This window comes from Thunnus maccoyii, chromosome 2, assembly GCF_910596095.1.
Source record: "Thunnus maccoyii chromosome 2, fThuMac1.1, whole genome shotgun sequence".
NCBI classification, from domain to species: Eukaryota; Metazoa; Chordata; class Actinopteri; order Scombriformes; family Scombridae; genus Thunnus; species Thunnus maccoyii.
The window spans coordinates 8,122,636-8,142,894 of NC_056534.1; the positions used below are offsets into that span (position 1 = coordinate 8,122,636).

Sequence of the window (20,259 nt, forward strand, 5' to 3'; positions counted from 1 at the left end):
GGTGAAGGTTACAGAGTGACAAGGCAGAAATGATGTAGTAAAGAACAGTCTTCCCTCTGTATTCAGTCAGCAGCAAAGCCCCACCAGAGTAAAATCACTGTCATCACTGTGAAACAGTAGCCCTGCTGATTCTACTCTACTCTCTCTAAACCAAAAGGAAAATAACTATCATTAATATAATATACGCTTTCAGTATAGTAAAGGATCCAAAGGACATGCAGCATACACAGTACTACAACTTTAAGAGCAAAATTGTACAGAAGACGACCATCTACAGTCAGATATCCATGTGTGTGTTTGTTGTCTGCTGGATTTCTTATAAGCACCTTAGAGGAGAAACAATCACTGTCCCAACAAAAGTCAGCAGGCAGTGATGTGAGGAGCAACATAATCATTTTTAACACTTTTCTACTTTTTACTCACTAGCCGTTTGTTGTCAGCCATGACTACTCTAAAAGAAAAAACAAAACAAAAACACATTTTCTGTTCATTATTTGCTGCATTACTTTCTGGATGTTAGCACTTTGACCTATGACCTCCCCACTGGAGCATGATTGGTCATGGACTGGAATTAGGAATTTAAGCTCATTTTACTGTTACAACTACAAAGGTTTAATATTACACTATTCACATGGCAAAGCAACTAACAGCGGGAATGTGTGCTTCCATATAATTGATTGGCCAACACAGTGCGTTGTTGACATTGCATTACGTTGCAGCAGCATTTGAGCGAGGTACAACTAACCTTCCAGACCACATCTGGTCTAGAAAGCCTCTGTATCAGCACTCCTGCTCTACAGACCAAAAGGTCTCATTGAAATGAATGAGGGGGCTGCATTTTTTTCACACAGTGCTGCTGTCTGTCTGAACACGGCTTACTCGTCAATAATCAGTGATGGGTAGGCCTGTAACTAACGATTATTTTCATCATTGATTAGTTTGCTGATTCATTTCTTGATAAATTGTCTATAAAATGTGCTTCAAATCCTCACATATGATGACCTGCAAACAGCAAATATTTGGCATTTTTCCTTTATAAATGACTAACATGATTAATTGATTATCAAAACTGTTACCAATTAATTTTCAGTCATTCGACTAATTGTTGCAGCTCTACTTTAGGGTCATCCATGTCATGATTGAGACACTTTTTAAAACAGTTTTCATGTCCTTGTTCTCTTGCAGCAGTTGCCCTCACATAAACCTGCAGTTGAGGTCCTCACAATGTTGTAGGTTCAAATCACAACCAGCTATCCTCAGTATTTATTATGTCTTTTGGCCCTTCAGTCCACATTGTCTCAACTTTTAAAGAACAGATTCAAATGTTGCTCAGAAATGTATTTAGCAGCCCTAGTTGGGTTAGCCTACGATAGCCTTTTATGTAAACAAAGTCCTGCATGGTAGCTCCTGGCATTGTTCATCTAGCTAAGAAAGCAACTTAACGTAATTGGAGTTAAGAGACTGTGACTGTTTACATAGTTTGGGTCAGACATTTCCTCATGCCTGTCAGACTTCAGAAGATTAAAATCAGAATTAAAGGGTATAAAAAACTGTCTGAGCTGTGGGCTCCCGATAAACATGTATTTGAACAACGTGAAATCTGACACCGTGTTGAATATTGTGGCGTGATGTGTTTGCATGCTGCTGCAGTTATCAGTGCTGTGGACACACTCACTCACCTGGAAGGGTGGGCAGGACGCAGGTGTTGGGACCAGGTCTCTCTGGGTCATCAGGACAGTATTTGGACTCGAGGATCTGGTGGAGGTTGAAAAATTCTCTGTACCTCCTGTAGATCAGATACTTACTCCCTCCTTTAGTCTTAACTTCAATCACAAACATCTGGGAGAGAAACAAGAGATATGACCTTTAGAGAAAGAGATTTATGTTCTTGTCTCTATAAAAAAAGATAGAAAAGGTTGTGGACATTTTATCAAACTTACAAAATAGTCAATGAAGCCTTTTTTCTCCTCAGTGTCAGCGATGGTGGCACTGACGGGGATGTTGTGAGGCAGCTGATCAAAGTCACTGATAAGACAAATTATATGGTTAGAATATTTTGATATACTTGAACACTAAACTCAAATACTTAAGTAGATTTAAATCCACCTGTCCATCAGAAGCTACTGCACCGGCACATTTTGGCTTTTTTTTTTTTTTTTTTTTGAGGTGACTCACCCTTATGTCTAGTCAAATATGCTTTGCTGCATGATTTCAGTCTATGACAGCAATAAAAACACCCTGAACTTGTTTATAAAAAGCTGCAGTACTGTATTAAACTTTTTACGGGTGCAGAAATGAGTTGCACAGCCTGACAACTCTGCGCATATGCAGAAAAAGTCCGCGTCTAGTTTCATTACCCTGTTGTATTTTAGGTGCAAATCAAAGAAGAAGTGAACTGAGATATAATAATAAACTGATTAAATAGGCTACAACAACCACTAGAATAGGACAAATAGATATTTCATTAACTTTTATTGCCTGTTTATAGGTGCCGCAGACACATGTTAGTTAATTCATACAGACACACAGTTGTTTTTTCATATTTCAGTCCGCCAAGAAAACTCACCTTTCATCTCGTAACTGCTGCAGCGACATGGTGTAACGCGCAGTATCGACTGCAGACAAAGAAAGTTCAACTTCTGTGCGGACAAAAGCGCTACTGACAGGCTTTCAAACGAAGACGACAGTCTTCACTGACTGAATCTGCGTTTGTGAAAGAGTCTGTAGGCGCAACTGTGCGGAAACAAGCAACAGGAAGCGAGAGTTCCCCAAGAAGACCAGAGGATGGTGCGCTCATTTCGCCGTGCCGGTGTGCCGCACGTACAAGGGCGGGGAAAGCCAGTTAAAACTGGGCGCAGGTGGCACAGAGGGGGGCAGATATGATGGAAAGTCTGTATCAGCTGACGATCAATCAGCAGCAGGTAGAGTGACAACAGTTGTAAAAGTGCTTGTTGAGGATGACGAGTGAAGGCTGCTAAGTTGTAGAAATGGGTAAATATCTAGTAGGACTACAAACAGCTTACAGGGTGAGTTTATCCATCACCAATAAATAAATACATAAATGAATACATAAACATGTTCATTTGCGCCTGTAGTTGTATCCTGCAAACATCTTGGTTTTATCTTAAACTTTTGCAAGTCTGGAATTTTGTTTATGAAGCTCATAGCATTGAGATTCAAAACATTTCACATATTCAACATGATATGGTAGCAGCAGACATGTCAGTTTACTCAAAACCAAAACCAAAACTAAATGCATGGCTAGATAACACTACAGTTCAGTGAGAAGTGTGCTTTTTTTTTTAAATTTTGTGCTATGATTTGGGCTCAGCATTTTAGACATCTTTAAATTGTTGACAAAGACAACGCAATACATTTTAGATTTGGAGTCGGTCATGCAAAGCTTTAAAAGGATACTGTATGTGTTTAACTTGCTGTTGGTACAAATGGCTTGTTGTTTACTTGCCACTCTGACTGTTCCGGGGTTTGACAGAAGTAACATGTGTGTAAACCACATCCAACTTATACAAACTGGCAATACACCAGTTTTGAAAAGCACCCAGCGTGACTGGATTTAATCAGGCATGGGTATACAGACAGTTGATACGGAAGAGGATCTTCCTGTTACTGATCATCACATTTCTTTGTGTGTTCAAATAAAGTTGCTGGTATGCAGGTATTTGTGTTGCACAGGTGAAGGCATCTTATTAAGTTGCTGCGAACCAAATTACATAATCTAACATACCTCTGATACTGACAGCTGGCTTCTTAACTGATAAAATAAATCAAAACTATCTATGTTAAGGTCCTATTTGAGATTATTAAGTTATTCAGTTACATCTTGCATTTCATTTTGTACCTGTTTCCTTTACATTAGATTACAGTAGAAGGTTAACACATCAAGTTTACTGGATATCCCCCTGGTGTTGAGGCCTCTATGCAAAAAATCACGTACTGTAAATGAGTTCTCAAAAGCAGCTTTATAAATAGTTGCATCCTACCACGGGACCCATCAAGCGCTTCTCAGGAAGTGCCCTTTCATTGATTATTTTTACAGCACTTCTGTTTTTATTAGTCAAAAAACAAAACCTAAAATGTGAAAGAGGGGAAGTAACATTAAGTAAGAAAGAGGCCGGGCTAATTTTGCATTTGCATTCCTTTTTTTTTTTTTACACCAAGAGGGAAACATGATCATCAATAAATCACTCCCACACTCAATTTGACTGAATACTGTGAACAAGCAAAATGGCTGTTGATTAGCAGCAGCTTGTATCCTACAATGGACGACAAAAAGCACAACCTTACCGCCTTCAGATGTTCTGTTTTAAACATGACATTAACTTGCACAGTCAAATGGATATTGGCTATTCACAAATGCTGTCAATTAATCCAAAAATTCAATTAAGGTAAGCTGTGATTAATCATGATTAGTTGAAAATTTAATATGAGGCAATTTTCTTAAAACTGAAGCTACAGCAGTTGAATAAACATCAAGTAAACAACATACTGTAGAGCTTCTTTCTGACCTTTTATTTAATGAGACACAGTAAGTGATGAAGAGTGTGTCTACAAAGCAGACGATTCAAGCTGGACACTGCTGGGATGTGCAAGTTGAAATTAAATCTTTAATAAAAATCAAATGTTTTTAAATGAATTTTGATAACAGAGCTAAATAGTCTAATTTAAAGACACAGAGTGAACTCTCCTTTTTCCAGATCCTTCGATTGGAGACAGATATGTATTACACACTTTAGCTGAGGCAGACTAGTTCGTTTATTCTACAGTGTTCTCTATGTTAACATTAGTTTCAAGTGGAAGACTTGAGCTATAACTGTAAAAACACTTTGCACCATATAGTAAGAACATAGAGTTCACATATAACTTTTACATTTACACCTTCCCGAGCAGGTGTAAATCACTCCTTACTAACTGTCACAGTGGAAAGGTTTGAAAGATGAGATGTAAGACGAGCTTGAAGAAACTGATGACAAACATGCACACAGTATTCTACTGTACAGATACTGTCTCTCGGATCCACTTGAGATGGGAATCACTGCTGACACCATAAACTAACTAATATATACGTTATTTATGTTTTTATTTATTTATGACCATCTTTATGTGATTCCATCCTCACCTCAGTACAAAGTACAGTAGAAGCTAATGATATATGACTGTTGAATTATTAAGCTATAGCTCAAGTAGAGATAGTGCAACTGGACAATGAGGCTAGTTTAGTGTGAAACTATAACGTAGCGGTTTGTGTTGACTTTAGATTATGAATGTGATCCCATCAGGAGTGGCATTTTCTTATTTCTTCTCGAGGACAGTGCAGTCAACCATCTCTGCTCTCTGCTTTGCTGCTGCTGTACTTGTACTTTAAACTATAAGATGTCCATTTTCTCCTTCTGTTTGTTGAGGTCATGAGTAAATGCAGTCTTGAGGAGAACCACTAAACGTACATTTGAGACATGAGATGATGTGATAAAGAGCTCAAACTCAGAGAGAATTTGTCATATACAGCTGCATTAATTTAAAATAACGTATTTATAATCATGCCTGTGCTAACACTGCCAGCACTTCCATTAACAAAGGCTGTTCTCAAACTTCTGACTGGGAAATATATCGGTGGGCTCAGAATTTTCTTGGTTATTATCCTTTGTGTTCCTGTCCTCATGTTCTGTGGTGTCTCCTCCACCCATTTAGTCAACTTTTTTCTCACAGCGCATGCCAACATTCTTCTTTTCTTTTCACCTTTCTTATCTTACGTGAGGCAGAAAGTACACATTCTCCAAATCACTAGCATTACAACACAACAACACACACCCTCACAGTGTTGACTTCTCACCGTTCTTTCGCAGTTGACATTGATAGTTGAAACTGATCCGGAGGGAAATAATTGGAGCAGCTCCAACATGAAATCTGCAGTGATTAAAGCTTATAACACTAGATGTCAGCAAAGTTGTTGCTGTACTGGAGAAGTGTGTGTGTGTGTGTGTGTGTGTGTGTGTGTGTGTGTGTGTGTGTGTGTGTGTGAGAGAGAGAGAGAGAGAGAGTGAGAGTAACAACCATGATTTATTGTCTAATCTCTCTCGAGTGCTCAAGATGACATGTAGGTTATTGATTACGGTGATCATTTCTAATCAATCATGATCCATCTGATCTCTCATTGTGACGCCGTTTCTACCGCAGACTCTCTGGACACCGATAAAAGAGGAATATTCATTCATATGTCAATGAATCAACACACAATACAACATCTAGTCAAGGCAAACGACTCATTTCGGGATAGAAAGCTAAAAAGCTGCAATTGCCAAATAAAAAAGAGCGTACGCAGCACTGCACTGCAGCAAGTTGTTTACTTTTTAACTACAACACCTGAACTGCATCAGTAAGTACATACATAGATTGAAAAAACGTGGAGAAAAAAAAGAGGATTAAGGCATTTACATGTTTCAATAAATCAAACCATGTGTGTTCAAAGTGTTTATATGCAGTAAATGTTTAAGTTAGGTTAAGGTTGAGTGTGTAATGTATATGGGTAAAATTGTGGGCGTGAATATTTGCTTATATTTGTGATACAAAGTCAGAAATACAGTGTACGTGACTGTATGTGTAAGAAAAAGGCAGAAAGAGTGCAACAGAGTGTGACAGTGCAATGAAGTGTGTGTGTGTGTGTGTGTGTGTGTGTGTGTGCAGCGCATATTGACTCCATATCTATTTTCATGCAGCCTGAGATGGATCCTTTGAAGCACTGCTTGTATAACAGAACATCCCCGGCCATAAATTGCAGAAACATTTTTCAAGGGTGTATTTATCATCAAGGTCAGGCCAGCTGCTGGAGTCTGCTGTGTGTGTGTGTGTGTGTGTGTGTGTGTGTGTGTGTATACTATGAAAGACAGTTTGTGTGTGTACTGTAACTGTGTTTGTATATAGTTTATTGCCTGCTAGCCTGGGAGTTAAACTTTAAAACACAAGTGCACTTTAAAAAATCTGCTGATGAAATATAATAAGGCCTTAAGTTGACAAACAGGTATCAGCACACACACACACACACACACATTTGCACATAGAAACAGAAGAAGTGAGACTGACAGAAAGTCTCAACAAACATGCAGCTTGTGTTTACCATGATGACAGCTGGTTACTGTGGAGACGTCATAAGGGAAGTAGAAAGAGGAAGAGATGATCCTGAGTAGAGGGATAATCTACATACTGACACTAACTCAGAAGCTTTTATCTAAACTAAGATTTCCACCAAATGTGATACTATTATAAGATAATAATATTTTATACCATGGTTTGGGTGAATGCTCTTTTCTGATTGGCCGGCAGGTGTGAGTTAAAACCGTTTAATGCACACGAAGTTCGGCTCAAGTTCAATCACCGTTCTAAATTTATGCGCTACCTAGCCTGTAATCATAGCAACATTAAAGAGCACAGCTGTCAAAGCTTACTTGTTATGAAATTTTGAGGAACTTGTTTAACGAGTTTAACGAGTTTAACCGTTTAATACACACCTACTTACATAAACGACTTTTTTCACACTTATGTTTGTAAAGAATAATCGCTCAAATAAAGGAGAGGTTGTCAAAGTTATGATAAATTGTTACAGATTATATCACGTTGTCTAGATGTCACAAATAAAAATCACCAGCTGGAGAAAGCACCGATTTTGTTAAGTTTTAGCTTATATGTTACATTTGCTGCACCTGTTACAGTGGGACAATTTACACCTTTACCATTCTTATTAGTGGAGTGAGTTTGTTGATATCACATAATTCTCAGCAGATAGTAGGTCTGCCCAACTTTAACCTGAGCAGAAACCTAATGAGTCTCAATATCTGAGAACACCTGCGTCAGTGTGCAGGACCTTTAAGGGTTAAAGAAAGCTTCTACAGTAAAATAGACACATTTCCTTTGTCTGTAAATAATAACTGCAGCCATACGGACACCAGTAGTAGCTGCACCTCTAGTGATTTTTGCTTTATGTAAAAATAACTAAAACATAATTTAAACATGTTTATCATTTATGGTTAAAGGCTGTAAAGCTACATAATCTCATGTTCTTACGAAACCGTATTAAGGGTGAGGATTAGGTTAAACTGAAGTTTGAATTTTCTCAGAGACAATTTCACTCACCTGCTTTCCCTTCACATAGTAGACACTAAACAATCAGCATGACTAACTAGATTCTACAAGGGAAATATGGAAGATGTGGTGTATCTCATTACTTAACAGGTTGGCTGCGTAACAGGCCAAACACCCAACAACTTGGTGCATTCCTTTCAAAACTCACCATCTCCCACACACGCCCACACACACCAGCCGTAATATGAGCACTAAATATATCACTAGAACCAAAGCCTGCAGTGCACTCATGCACATATGGCAAACAGGGGGGCTTCTTCTCCCACTGTGCTCTACATGCCGGCCTGTATTGAACTCATGACGTTATGTGTAGTCATTTAGTCAAACCAAATGAGTCCGAATTGACGATTTGCAAACTCCTTAAAGTCCCCTTCCACTCAAAAATGTGAGGGGCTCATCGTTACTTAGATATTTGAGCTTCGCTGTGCTGAATGATGTATGTGCAGAGTTTGACACTAGAAGCCTGTTTTCACTTTCATCTGCTGAAGGGGCAAAGTTTCTTTGTACGAGTATGATTTGTGACATCACAACTAGTTTAGAGCCAATCCTGGTTGAATATGCAACTTAAACAAGTGTGATGTGGAAACTGGAAGCCTCCAGTGCAAATACTGTGAGAATGGACTTTTTAGTGAAGTAGGAGACATCTTGTGTCCAGCAGTTGAACTTCTGAAATGAACAAATATTTTCATATTCATAGATTCTCAATTTTTATAACAGATGAGAAGGAATAGATGTATTTTTATAACTTTTATCAAGGTAATTTAATTTTTTTGTGGAAAAGCCATATCAGACACAAACTATCATTAAAATCAGAGTATTTTTCATGTCTTTAATGTTAAAAAATGAGTCCATGTCAAAGTTGAGCCTTGAGCCTTTGGTACTTGAGGTTGAGACTATGGAGAGACTATGAGACTATTAAAAAATAAGTAGTCAATGCATTTGTTTTCAGACTTCAGATAATAAATACGAACAGCTGTCACTCCCAAATGCTGCTGTTTCATCTTTTTTTTTTCAGTGGTTGTGTTGTAAAATCCTGTCTAGATGTGACTTTATACTGTTAATAAACCAGCCCGAGCCCTCGCTGTACACTAGTCCTAGTCAAGTATCCATCTGGTCAACAGAGCCCCCTAACCCAGTACAATCACTGGGTTCCCCATGTTTATTTTTAGGGATATATTTATGCTAATCTTTTGGTGAGTAGATAAGGGATACCCCAGTGATATCAATACTACACACACATACGGATAGCTGTAGCTTGTATCTACTGCTGCCATGACTTAATGCGCATAGCAAGTTGGTCATTAAAAACCCATTTAATTCCTCTCTCTCTCTCTTCCTCTATCTGTAACTCTGTCTGTCTTCATTCCTCTTTTTCATTTGATCCATGGATGACTCTGTGTATCTAACATCTATTCATGCATCACACTTACTGTACTGGCATCTTTGCATTGTCTATTTTTATTCTCACTCCAAGGATTTAGTTTGTTATTTGGTTATTTAATAAGTTTTATGGCTATTGACAACCACGAGTATTGAAAAATAAAAAGCAAAAAAACATATTAACAATGATTCTGTCTCTGTTCACTAGACCCCATACTTTTTTTATTCTGCTCACTCCAGTGTTAATTAACATTGTTCCTCCGTCAATACTCTCATTATTCATCTTTGTCTGTCTCTAGTCTTTATCCTTGACAAACTCTTCTTTCGTCTCTCCTCATTTATAGGCATTTCATTTACATTAACCCATCCATATGTATCTCTACATCTCTCTATCTTCCTCTCTTGACCCTTCGTCCCCACTACAAATCCTTCCTACGCGTTTTCCTCGCCTCCTCACCTCGCCCCTCCCTCCCTCGTTCTTCTACAATGCTGTAAAGTGCTGATGAAGGGTAATACAGTAGAGAAGAGAAAACTACGAGAGTGTCAGGACAGGACACTGAGAGAACAGAGGATCAGTGCACGACATGAAGAGACAAAGACAGACATAAAGACTGTCAGACAAGCATTCAGTTATGCAACGCAGTTCCAAAACTATATGAGAAGGTACATAAGCTCTGAAATGCAGTTCACATATTATGTTCTGTGTGTTCCACTAAGAAGGTTGGGGGGTTAGTGTTAAGTAACTTTGGTTAAGGAAAGCAACTGATGATGGGTTTTTGCTTACAACGAGCTATGTTTACTTTTTGATAACAAGTGACCTTCTGTGGTCGTGACAATAATGACCGTCCTCTCTCAGAATTAAAGGAGGAAGAAGTGTGATGTCGTTAGAGTGGACTCTGACACAAGAAGCCATGTTTCAAAACCTGTCTCCTACTACCCGTGACACAATCTTGCTTTAACCTTAACAAAGTAATTTTAGATGTCTAAACCCAACTCAACTTTATCTTTTATAAGGAGGACAATTGGAAAACGCTCATAAAAATAATTTTGGAGGCACTGACGAATGGCCCAGCTTGTCATTTCAGTATTAAGACTTGTTTCTGAATGAGGGTCCTCTAGAAGCTGGGCTCATTTTTTAGCAAACCTTAACATGTTTTCAAAGGTTTTCATTGATGATTTACTGTATAAAACGCTTGTGGTTAACATGTCGGTAGAAAATGGTGATACTGCAACACACGATTTGCAGGTGAGTGCGACCCAGATGAACTTCTGATTTGTAACTAAAGTCTGAGGTGAAATTAAAATATAAAAAGCAGAAACACTGTGTTATTATCAGGTATTAACTCATAGTTGTTACATAACATCCAGTGATCACAAAACAAATATTACAAGACCTCATGCCCTTTCGTTACACTAGCTACAGTCTAACAGCTAAAGAAGTTCTCTCTGACTCTTAAAAACATGTACTCACCATAAATTAATTTCTCTTTTGGCCTTGACTAAGATGGTCTAGAACATCACTCACCAACAGATAAGCGAATGAAAGGGAGAAAGATCGTGGGAGAGACAGAGAGTCTCCTAAGCTGTCGGGGTTCTGACAGGATGGCGACCGATAAGTGATAAAGGAGGAGGCATGAGAAGATACGGATGCAGTGAAAAAAGAATAAATTTGTCGCTTGATATCGAGAGAGGAAAGTGTAAGGGGAGGAGACATGAAGGAGAGATTAGGAAGGTGATGTATGGGGAATAACAACACTTTACATATCACAAAAAAGCTGTGGATTTCATCTTTCTTTTGCCCTTTCTTTCCCTTTCTTTCTCTTTCTACATGTTCTCTGCGCTTAGGATTAAACTATATAATGAGCAGGTCTGAAAGATTCTTAAAAATCTCCCTGTGGCAAATCAGATACTGAAGGTTGTTACATGGAATATAAATGGTTCTCATAGCCCAGCAAAACGTAGGAGATGTCTGGCATATTTAAAAGGTAAAAATGTGGATATAGCCTTTATACATCCATTTGACAGTATTAGAAATAATGAAGAGGAAAAGAGACTGGGTAGGAAACATAGTGCAAAGAAATGGATGACCAGGGAGTTCTTTGTGTTAAAACCATATTATATGGGGTTAAAATGAATCGCTGTAATATCTATGCTCCTAACGTTGAGGACCATGTTTTCTTTCATAAATGAAATGATATTATTATTTCTAAAAAGATTAAGACTAGCTATCTCTATGTTGATGAGAGATCTGGGGTTAATTGATATGTGGTGATTACTGGGAAGGAGAGTATTCCTTTCTTTCTCATTTTCATGGCACTCAGTCTAGGATTGATTATTTTTTTAATTTCAAATCAATTTACTGAGAGCATAATAAATAGTAACACTGGGGCTCTTTCATTAACAGAACATGCAATGGTAGATTTCCAATTAGAGATTCAAGAAGAGAAAGTTTTCATGGGGTACAGATGGTACAGTCTTAATTCATTATAATCATTACAGAATTAGTAAGTTAATAATTCAATCACAGAAGACGTGCTTGTTTGTTTTTTTCTGAAAGCTCTACAGAAAAAAATGCAATAATATGGGAGACTTAGAGTATCAGATACTACAATTGGAGAAGAATATTAAAGCACAATGCTTCAAGAAATACAATTTATAAATGTAATATAAATAATATAATATATAATAATACAATTGTACAAGATTTATAATGCTAAAGTGAAGTCTGCTTTATTTCAGATGACATTGACTTATTATGAAGAACAAGATAAAACTGGGAAACTTTTGGCCAATCAGATAAAAAAAACAAGAAAATAACAGCAATGCCAGCTATTCTAAATGAACAAAATAAACTTATTGCAGACACAAAGGGCATTAACAGAGTTTTTTATGATTTCTATAAAAGTTTTGATGAGTCTGAGGATAATTCAGGAGAGGAGGACTACAAAGCTTTTTGATGGAATAACTTAAGTTACCTAAACTTTCCAAAGAACAGGTAGAAAGTTTAGAGGCCCCTATCACAGAGGTAGAGGTTAGAAAGGCCATCTTACAATTAAATGACCTGGGGTTAGAGGGTTTGCCCATAGAGTGCTATAAATCTTTCATTGACATAATAGCCCCAAGATGAGCAGATGTCTTTACAATAGCATTACAAATAAAAAGACTACCTGAGTCCTTTAGGGAGTCCCTGATAACTCTAATCCCCAAAAAGGAAAGAGATTTAATGGATCCCGTTTATTGTCCTCTTTCATTGAGTAATGCCGATGGAAAGGTGCTATCAAAGATCATAGCTGCCAGATTAGAGAGAGTTCTCCCAAGTATTATTCATAATGACCAAGTGGGTTTTATGAAGAATAGGAGATCAACCGATAGCATTCGGCTCCTTCTGCATGTTATTTGGCTCAACAGGTCAGCATCCTGCCCTGTCACTACGCTTTCTCTGGATGCAGAGAAGGTCTTTCACAGGGTAGAATGGAAATATCTGTTCATTGTTCTTGGTGAATTTGGTTTTGGTCTTGATTGATGTCTTGTATAGTGACATAAAGGCCACTGTTCAGACCAGTGATTTCCCCTTTTTTACATTATCAAGGTCCAACAAGCAGGGGTGTCCTATACCAACCCTGCTATTTCTTTTAGCTTTAGAACCATTAGCTATATCTATTCCAAAAAACGCAGAAATAAAAGTAAGTAGAGGCAGGGAGCAAGGAGCATAAGCTTTTTTATATGCTGATGATATTTTGATGCTGCTAAGGCAATCTGTTTCCTCAATTCTACCTCTTTTGAAACTGGCATAATTCAGAAGCAATGTATGTATCTGCAAGCTGCACATCAGATGTGGTTACATATTTCAATTTCAAATGTATCCAAACTGGTACTAAATACCTTGGCATATCACTAACGCCAGACTTGGACACAATAGTAATTCTGAATGCATTACCAGTTTAACAGAAGATAAAGCAACATTTAGAGAAATGGGAATTATTGAAATTAAGCTTATGGGGGGAAATCAAGGCTGTTAAGATGACGATTATTCGGAAATTTAACTATATGTCTATGATGCTCCTGATAAACTTCCCAAACATGATTTTTAAGTAATATAATGCTCTTATTAAAGATTTTCTCTGGGAAGGAAAAATGCCTTAACTCTGTTTTAAAATATAAAAAATATTTTCCATTGTCTTTTGGGGTCTGAATCATCACCACAATTATTAACAATGAATGAATGAATTTTCTAGATTGAGATTTTAGAGGAGAACACTTTGAAAATAAAATGAAACAAAGATATTTTCTGTCTCCGTCTGTTTGCTCATAATTGGGCAGGAAAAAAATCTAAAAAAAAAAAAGCAATTTCAAATGTTCTCCCCTATCTTTAGCCCCCATCCTAAAACTTTTAGCGGAGAGAAAACCGGCATTATAACATGAGGATTTCAGAATAAATCAAAGCAGATAAGAGTAAAAAGAATTGATGTGTGTAGAAACAAAAGAGGAAGAGAATCACACAGAGAAATAGAGAAAGACCAGAGTGGAGATAAAGGTCCGAGGGAAGTAAGATAAAACGGTATTATGAATAAGCCTGTGTGTGATTTGTTAGCGTCGTAGAGAAAGTGATCATACTGCAGGGCCAATAGTGTAGCGCAACCCCCACCTTTCTCAAAATGGAGAAAGGTGGAGATGCGGTGAATGGGTGGGGGGTGTATGGGATAAGTGTGTATGTGTTTTGAGGCAGCTATAAAAGTCTAATTGTGTCCTTCATCCAACTCGCTGATCTTTACTCTGTCTCTAACCTTTCTCTCTTCTCACTCTCTCCATCACCTTTCCTCTTGCCCTCTCTCTCTCTCTACTCTCAGGTGCACTCATCCACCCCTTCATTCAGGTAAGACAGAAAAAATATATTAAACATTGTACCAGAAAACTGAGTATAGCTATTTAAAAAACCTACAGAATACAAAGCAGATATCTTTTAGGTGCTTTGGACAGTGACAGTCCAAGTGAAGGCTGTGCGCTCGAGGCCATTTTGGAAAGAAGAATGAAACAGGATGATTGTGCAGTTTATCTGACAAGCAGATATCTTGCAATTAAATGGAACCCATTTGAATAATTAAGCCATCGTGATACACAACAATGCAATATTTTGTAGCTTTAGGGTGTTATACCAGGAGTACTTTTGTATAAGAATTCAAGTCAATGCTCTGCTAGAAACTGAACTGACTCAGAAAATCCATCACAAGCATCAACGATTTAAGCTCAGTAAGGCTTATAAAAAACATGACTTGAATAAAATACAATATGCTGTAATCAATAAAAAGTTTGAGGCATATATCAAAGTGAACACGACTAACAAAAAATCTGAACAAATCATAACATCACCGAGACAAACTGTATAATAATACATTTTGATGTTAAAGAAAAGCTGAAATGAAAGTGTGCATCAGTGCAGAAAACCATGTAAATACAGCGTCGGGATGAATGTGAAAACTCTCAAAGTGATCAATAGTGGGACCTAAACCTCTGATCACTTCAAAGGAGTTTCTTACACAACACATACTGTTTTTTAAAGAATTTGAGATTATTTTTTTATAGGTCCCTAAAGGTTTATTCCGTTTGATGTCAATCTGGAACCTCTTACGTTCCCTGCATGCTGCAATGTGTTGTGCCCTTTTTATTGTTTTCTATACTGTCATAGCTTGTGCCAAATTAAAAGGTAACGGAGCAGGTGTCAGTCTAATGGGTGTTTTCTTAGCTCATGTGTAATCACTGTTATGTTGATAAGAACAGGTGTCTTATGACTTTAAAGGTGAAGTGTGTAGGATTTAGTTGATTTAGGTGAGGTTCAACTGAAAACCTCCCCCACGAAACCTCCCCCACGTCCTAGCATGTAGGAGAACCTACGGAAACTCACGATAAACACAAGAATCCCTCTCTACTGCCAGTGTTTGGTTTGTCCATTCTGGGCTACTGTAGAAACATGGCAGAGCAACATGGCCGTCTCCGTGCAAGAGCACCCGCTCCCCATGTAGATATAAAGGGCTCATTCTAAGGAAAAGAAAAGACAATTCATATTTTCAGGTGATTATACACTAATTAAAACATACTAATGAATATCATATTCCATTTCTGCCAAGTCTGTACCAGTAGATGCCACTATATTCTACACGCTGCACCTTTGAGTACAGTAATGCATTTTCCGGATGTTTTTTTATTGATTGTTCAGGTGCTCACTGGGACTACCTGTTTCAATAAAATATGCTTTATAAAAAATATACAGTACTCTGCATGACTCACTGCTGACTGTGCTGTTACCAGGATTTCTGTGTATAACTCGCAGAGACCTGTGGAGTTGTCAACCAGTGTAGACTGACACTTCAAATTATTACACTTTTCTTCCACAGGAAAAAAAGTTGATAGCAAGTGTAGGATGGAAGCAACTTTATGGTGGAAAGGTTAACATGCAACTTCTGGTGTTTATTTATAGCTCACTCAAAGACGAAAATTACTCTCATCCTCCAGTGAAAGTGTGTCATTTGATGAATAGACATGCTGTGGTGCTGACATATAACTACACCTATCCATCACAGCAGTATGGCTACACTCTACTGGAGCAATTTACCGTGAGAAAACAGCTTTCAGCTCAAGGACACTTGAGCTCAGTTGCCATAAAGTGTGATGTAAGATTTGGCCTCTTGATAACAGGACATTTTCTCTAACATGAGCTACAGTATCATCCTCAAACCTTAAAGTCAAAGCTGTTGTGAAAGAACCTGTAAGCACTGAATGCTGTCAATCTTATGAATGCCCGGTATGACTGAGATGGATGTGTCATGCTGTCTGTGAATTTTTACCATCATATTAACAAATCATGATGTTGAACAACTTCCAAGACCAGATCTGTCTGTCAAGGTTTATTGTTGATGAAAGTAGGTAATCTTTCTGTCTTAAACAAACCAAAAGAAGATGGTCTGAGGTGTCTTTAGCTTTCTATTTGTAAAACATTATTCCATGGATGGAAAAAAGTTTGCACATATCAAGACATCTCAAAAACCACAAAGCTCACTTACTGGCTTTTGCTACCAAAACATGCCAGACACATAACAGGTAGAGAGAAAGTTAAGAAGACGTAGATCAATCAGTCAGGAAGAGAATAACGTTTTTTTAAATTAGGTCACTCTTTCCTTTCTGCAGGAGGGGTGAAGTGTTTTGTTGGGGTCAAGACAATACAACCTGCTGAGGTGCTAATGAAACTACTCAACTGGGGCTCTGCAAGTCTCATGCACACATATTATCACCATAGCATTATGTGGTACAAGAGACACATGCACAGAGACACACACACACTCACAGAGGTAACACACAGATTAGTTATCTTACAGGCACAAACACATTTATCAAACATCTGTCTTGACAACTAAACACTTGGTCCCAGCACTCTAAACTGATAAACAAGGAACCTGAGGGACTTCAGCTCTGTTCTGATACCTACTGGCATCTACAGGATACTGCAGTGTACTGCAACTGAACGGCAAAATCGACATTTTTTCACCCTTTAGTGAAACATGACTGAGTAGGTACATTACACACCCTGCAACATACTACTTCACATAGAGCTGCATGGTCTTCTGCTTGGGGGTCCTGAACATTTTCACTGGACTTGTTTAGGGTTTAAATCCCTTAAAATCACGTGTCATCCACATATAAAACAATGAATACTCTATATGGAGTTGGGGAAAATGCTATCATGCATGTATATAGGCACATATGACTTTGGATTCATTGTAATGGCTGGTGAATGGGTGAACAGGTACATGCAGTATGTATATTCAACTATTCAATGATTGTGTTTGAATTCACAAACATTTGAGTGGAGAAATGAACCTACATTACCCCTAAAATGTATTTATTACAAATCTGATTTTAAGAGAAATTTGACCAAATTTTCAGTAGGTATCCTCCAGTTTGCATATCAGCAATTCTGATTGGGCTATACACATAGATTTCATGCTCTTTATGTCTAATAAATGATGTTTTTATTGTTCAACATGTTGTTTTTGAGTCCTATGTGTTACTGATGCAATTTTTCATATTGCAGAGATGCAAGTGTACCACAATGGACAATACAGTTATATTTATGCATTTTTCTGTTTGTAAATTAGAAGCAAAGACCAGTAAAGGACCCGCGGGTGCATGGTGCAATCCTCCAGTAAGATGTGAAAGTGCCAGCGTCTTGTGTTCGTGTATTAAGACGACAGTGTATTTCCCCAGCAGAGGGACGCAAGGTGGCAAATACGAAAGAACATTGAAGACGTGTCGTTACAAATATACCTTAAGGGTTTTAGAAAGTTAGAGAGAGAATTCAGAATGATTTGTGTGCTTATATGTTTATGTTGATAAAAGTTAAGTAGTGTGTGTGTGTGTGTGTGTGTGTGTGTGTGTGAAAACTGAGGTACGTGTGTGTCCTCTTATGCGCAAAACTTAAATTCTAAACTACAAGCCTTTGATCATCTCCCCTGTTGTACCAAGTTCCACTGTGGCTGTCTGTTGAACGCCTGAATGAAATTCTTCTAGGCACATTGGGGTCAGAAGGCTCTTTTGTGTGTGTTTCATCTCCAACCAACAGACTAAATGATTTTCCCTTCATCTAGTTATGAAGAATCTATGGCTGTAATGTTAACAATTTAAATTTGGACTTTAGCTTTTGTATCAGATCTTCCGCTCTTGTGTTTACATCTTACATCTGCGCTAAACTCTTTGAAATATTGTTCATTCATCTCTCACTTTGTACCTTTTGTGTTCTTTCTGTCCCCCTCTCTCTCTCTCCCACTTTGTGTCCCTCTCGTCAGCTGACAAAATGGCGATGACAGATCTGTTGAAAGCTGAGGAGATCAAGAAAGCTCTTGATGCCTTTGCAGGTCTGTAACCGTTGCAGAGTTTGACGTGATGTTCTCAGCTGAAACAGACCTACAAAGTTCCAGAAGTTAGCTTTAGATTTTGACAGTTGCAGTAAATTGACACACATTTTGAATTGTCACTACACATACACAACTCTGTCCTGCTAATTTACAGCTCATGAACAACTGACTGAGACAGAATTCACTATGGCCTCTTTGACTGATTAGAAAGGTTGCAGTTCCAAAACATTTCTAATAAATGTTCAGGTTGGTAGAAGTTAAGAGTTGTTTGATGGTTCATTCTGCACTTTCTCTCTCTCTCTCTCTCTCTCTACAGCAGAAACATTCGACCCTAAAAAGTTCTTTGAAATGGTGGGAATGAAGGCCATGTCTGCCGAAAACGTCAAGAAGGTCTTCCAGGTTCTGGATGTGGATGGTAGTGGATTCATAGAAGAGGGCGAGCTCAAGTGAGGAAATCACACAGATGCAAAAAACAAAAAAGAGGCTAAGCTTGCCCAATAGACATTCTGTACCTAGTCTATTTCCTGCACATTGTCAGGTGTTCATTTAAAACTGTGCTTTAGTTATCTTTTTCTGTACTTTTCACAGGTTCGTACTGAAGGGCTTTTCCCAGGAGGGCAGAGATCTGACTGACGCCGAGACATCAGCATTCCTTAAAGCTGCAGACAAAGATGGAGACGGAAAGATCGGCATTGACGGTGAGGAAAAAGAGAGGAACATTGCATAGTGTGATAAAGTTTATTGTTAAAATAATATGAGGGGGAGGAAGAGAAGATAGAGGGTGAGAAGGAGAGGGAGGAAGAGGGGGAGTGTACAGGTTAGCATGTGGGCTAAGGTTGAGTTTGCTCTACATGTGTGGGATTTTTATGCTATCATTTCTGTCACCCTGTTGCTTCTTGTTGCAAAGAGGACGTTGCTACTTGCTTACTTCTTTAGAAAAACAGACTTTGACAACAGCCTGTATGTATCCCTAAGAGTTAAGCTAGTTAAAACAATGCTATTAGAACAGTGGAAGTTGGCAAATGCTTTGTATAACCTACCTTAAAATAGAGACCAGTATAAGATGTTGTCTCAGCAACAACTCATTTTTTTATGGAAATCGTACTGACTGGAAATGCTGATACATTTTTTTTGATGAAGCAAAGATGTAATGAGCACCTTTAATAGTTATTTTTACTGAAAACAATCACAAGCACAAAAATATAACTTCTGATGTTAGCATGTGTTCATTTCTCCATACTTTTTGACTTCCCTAACTTGTCTGTGGCACTCAGCCTGAGCCCATTTGTTTGTACTGACGATGTAAAAACAAGTCATAATAATATAGTTTCATTTTTTAAAAACCTACTCATTTCCTAAAACAGCAGGTCACTAAAATTTTTGGCAAAAGTTACTCAAACAGGAATGCACATACTTCTAGCCGCAGATGAATACACATTTGATGTGTTTTGTGAGAACAGGACAGCGTATGTGGGATTGACTCAAAGTGACCACGTTCATTGTGATGAAGGTGCATATCTCCCAGTGCAAGACTGTCGCTCACTGATGTGTTAAAACAAGTTTTTGGACAATCATGGAGGTCTATGGCACAGAAAAATAATAATTGTGCATACCTTTTCTTTCTTTTTTTTCTTTTCCAGAGTTTGAGGGCTTGGTGCATGAATAGAGGACAGATGAACATCCTTGTCCTCCTCCTCCTCCTCTTCCTCCCTGCATTCATATTTTGTAACTGCCACCTTTAAACTCCTCTCACTTCCCTTGGGACCCAACGCATGGAGTCAGACCAAGCCTGCTCTCTACAAAACCCTGCCAGAAACAGGCAGAC

At 38.1% G+C, this 20,259-nt stretch overlaps 2 protein-coding genes across 4 annotated transcripts in view; one reads left to right on the plus strand and one right to left on the minus strand.

Annotated features, from left to right (window-relative positions):
• ncf4 (neutrophil cytosolic factor 4) overlaps positions 1-2,751 on the minus strand; it is a 36,729-nt gene extending 33,978 nt beyond the window's left edge. Inside the window, exons 1-3 of the mRNA XM_042432214.1 lie at positions 2,567-2,751; positions 1,941-2,025; positions 1,680-1,839 (exon numbers count right to left, since the gene is read on the minus strand). Of these exons, the coding sequence (XP_042288148.1) occupies positions 1,680-1,839; positions 1,941-2,025; positions 2,567-2,595 (274 nt within the window). The 5' untranslated portion in view covers positions 2,596-2,751. The remainder of the gene's footprint in view (positions 1-1,679; positions 1,840-1,940; positions 2,026-2,566) is intronic.
• A 112-nt stretch (positions 2,752-2,863) lies between these two features.
• On the plus strand, positions 2,864-20,161 carry LOC121910858 (parvalbumin-7-like). 3 transcript variants are annotated; one of them, XM_042432223.1, is made up of 6 exons: positions 2,864-2,921; positions 14,379-14,404; positions 18,366-18,434; positions 18,751-18,880; positions 19,023-19,132; positions 20,075-20,161. In XM_042432223.1, the coding sequence occupies exons 3-6, from the start codon at positions 18,374-18,376 to the stop codon at positions 20,098-20,100; spliced, it is 327 nt and encodes a 108-aa protein (XP_042288157.1). In that variant the 5' UTR covers positions 2,864-2,921; positions 14,379-14,404; positions 18,366-18,373; the 3' UTR covers positions 20,101-20,161. The 3 variants fall into 3 exon arrangements, with proteins under 3 accessions (XP_042288157.1, XP_042288173.1, XP_042288165.1); XM_042432239.1 differs by lacking the exon at positions 2,864-2,921 and having other exon boundaries at positions 14,360-14,404; XM_042432231.1 differs by lacking the exons at positions 2,864-2,921; positions 14,379-14,404 and adding an exon at positions 15,511-15,597.
• Positions 20,162-20,259: the final 98 nt, after the last annotated feature.

Excerpts from the sequence above, each read along its gene's own strand:
- LOC121910858 (XM_042432223.1), top strand. The coding sequence starts at position 18,374 with ATGGCGATGACAGATCTGTTGAAAGCTGAGGAGATCAAGAAAGCTCTT. Across the intron at positions 18,881-19,022 it reads ATAGAAGAGGGCGAGCTCAA|GTTCGTACTGAAGGGCTTTT; the intron begins GTGAGGAAATCA and ends TACTTTTCACAG. Across the intron at positions 19,133-20,074 it reads CGGAAAGATCGGCATTGACG|AGTTTGAGGGCTTGGTGCAT; the intron begins GTGAGGAAAAAG and ends TTTCTTTTCCAG.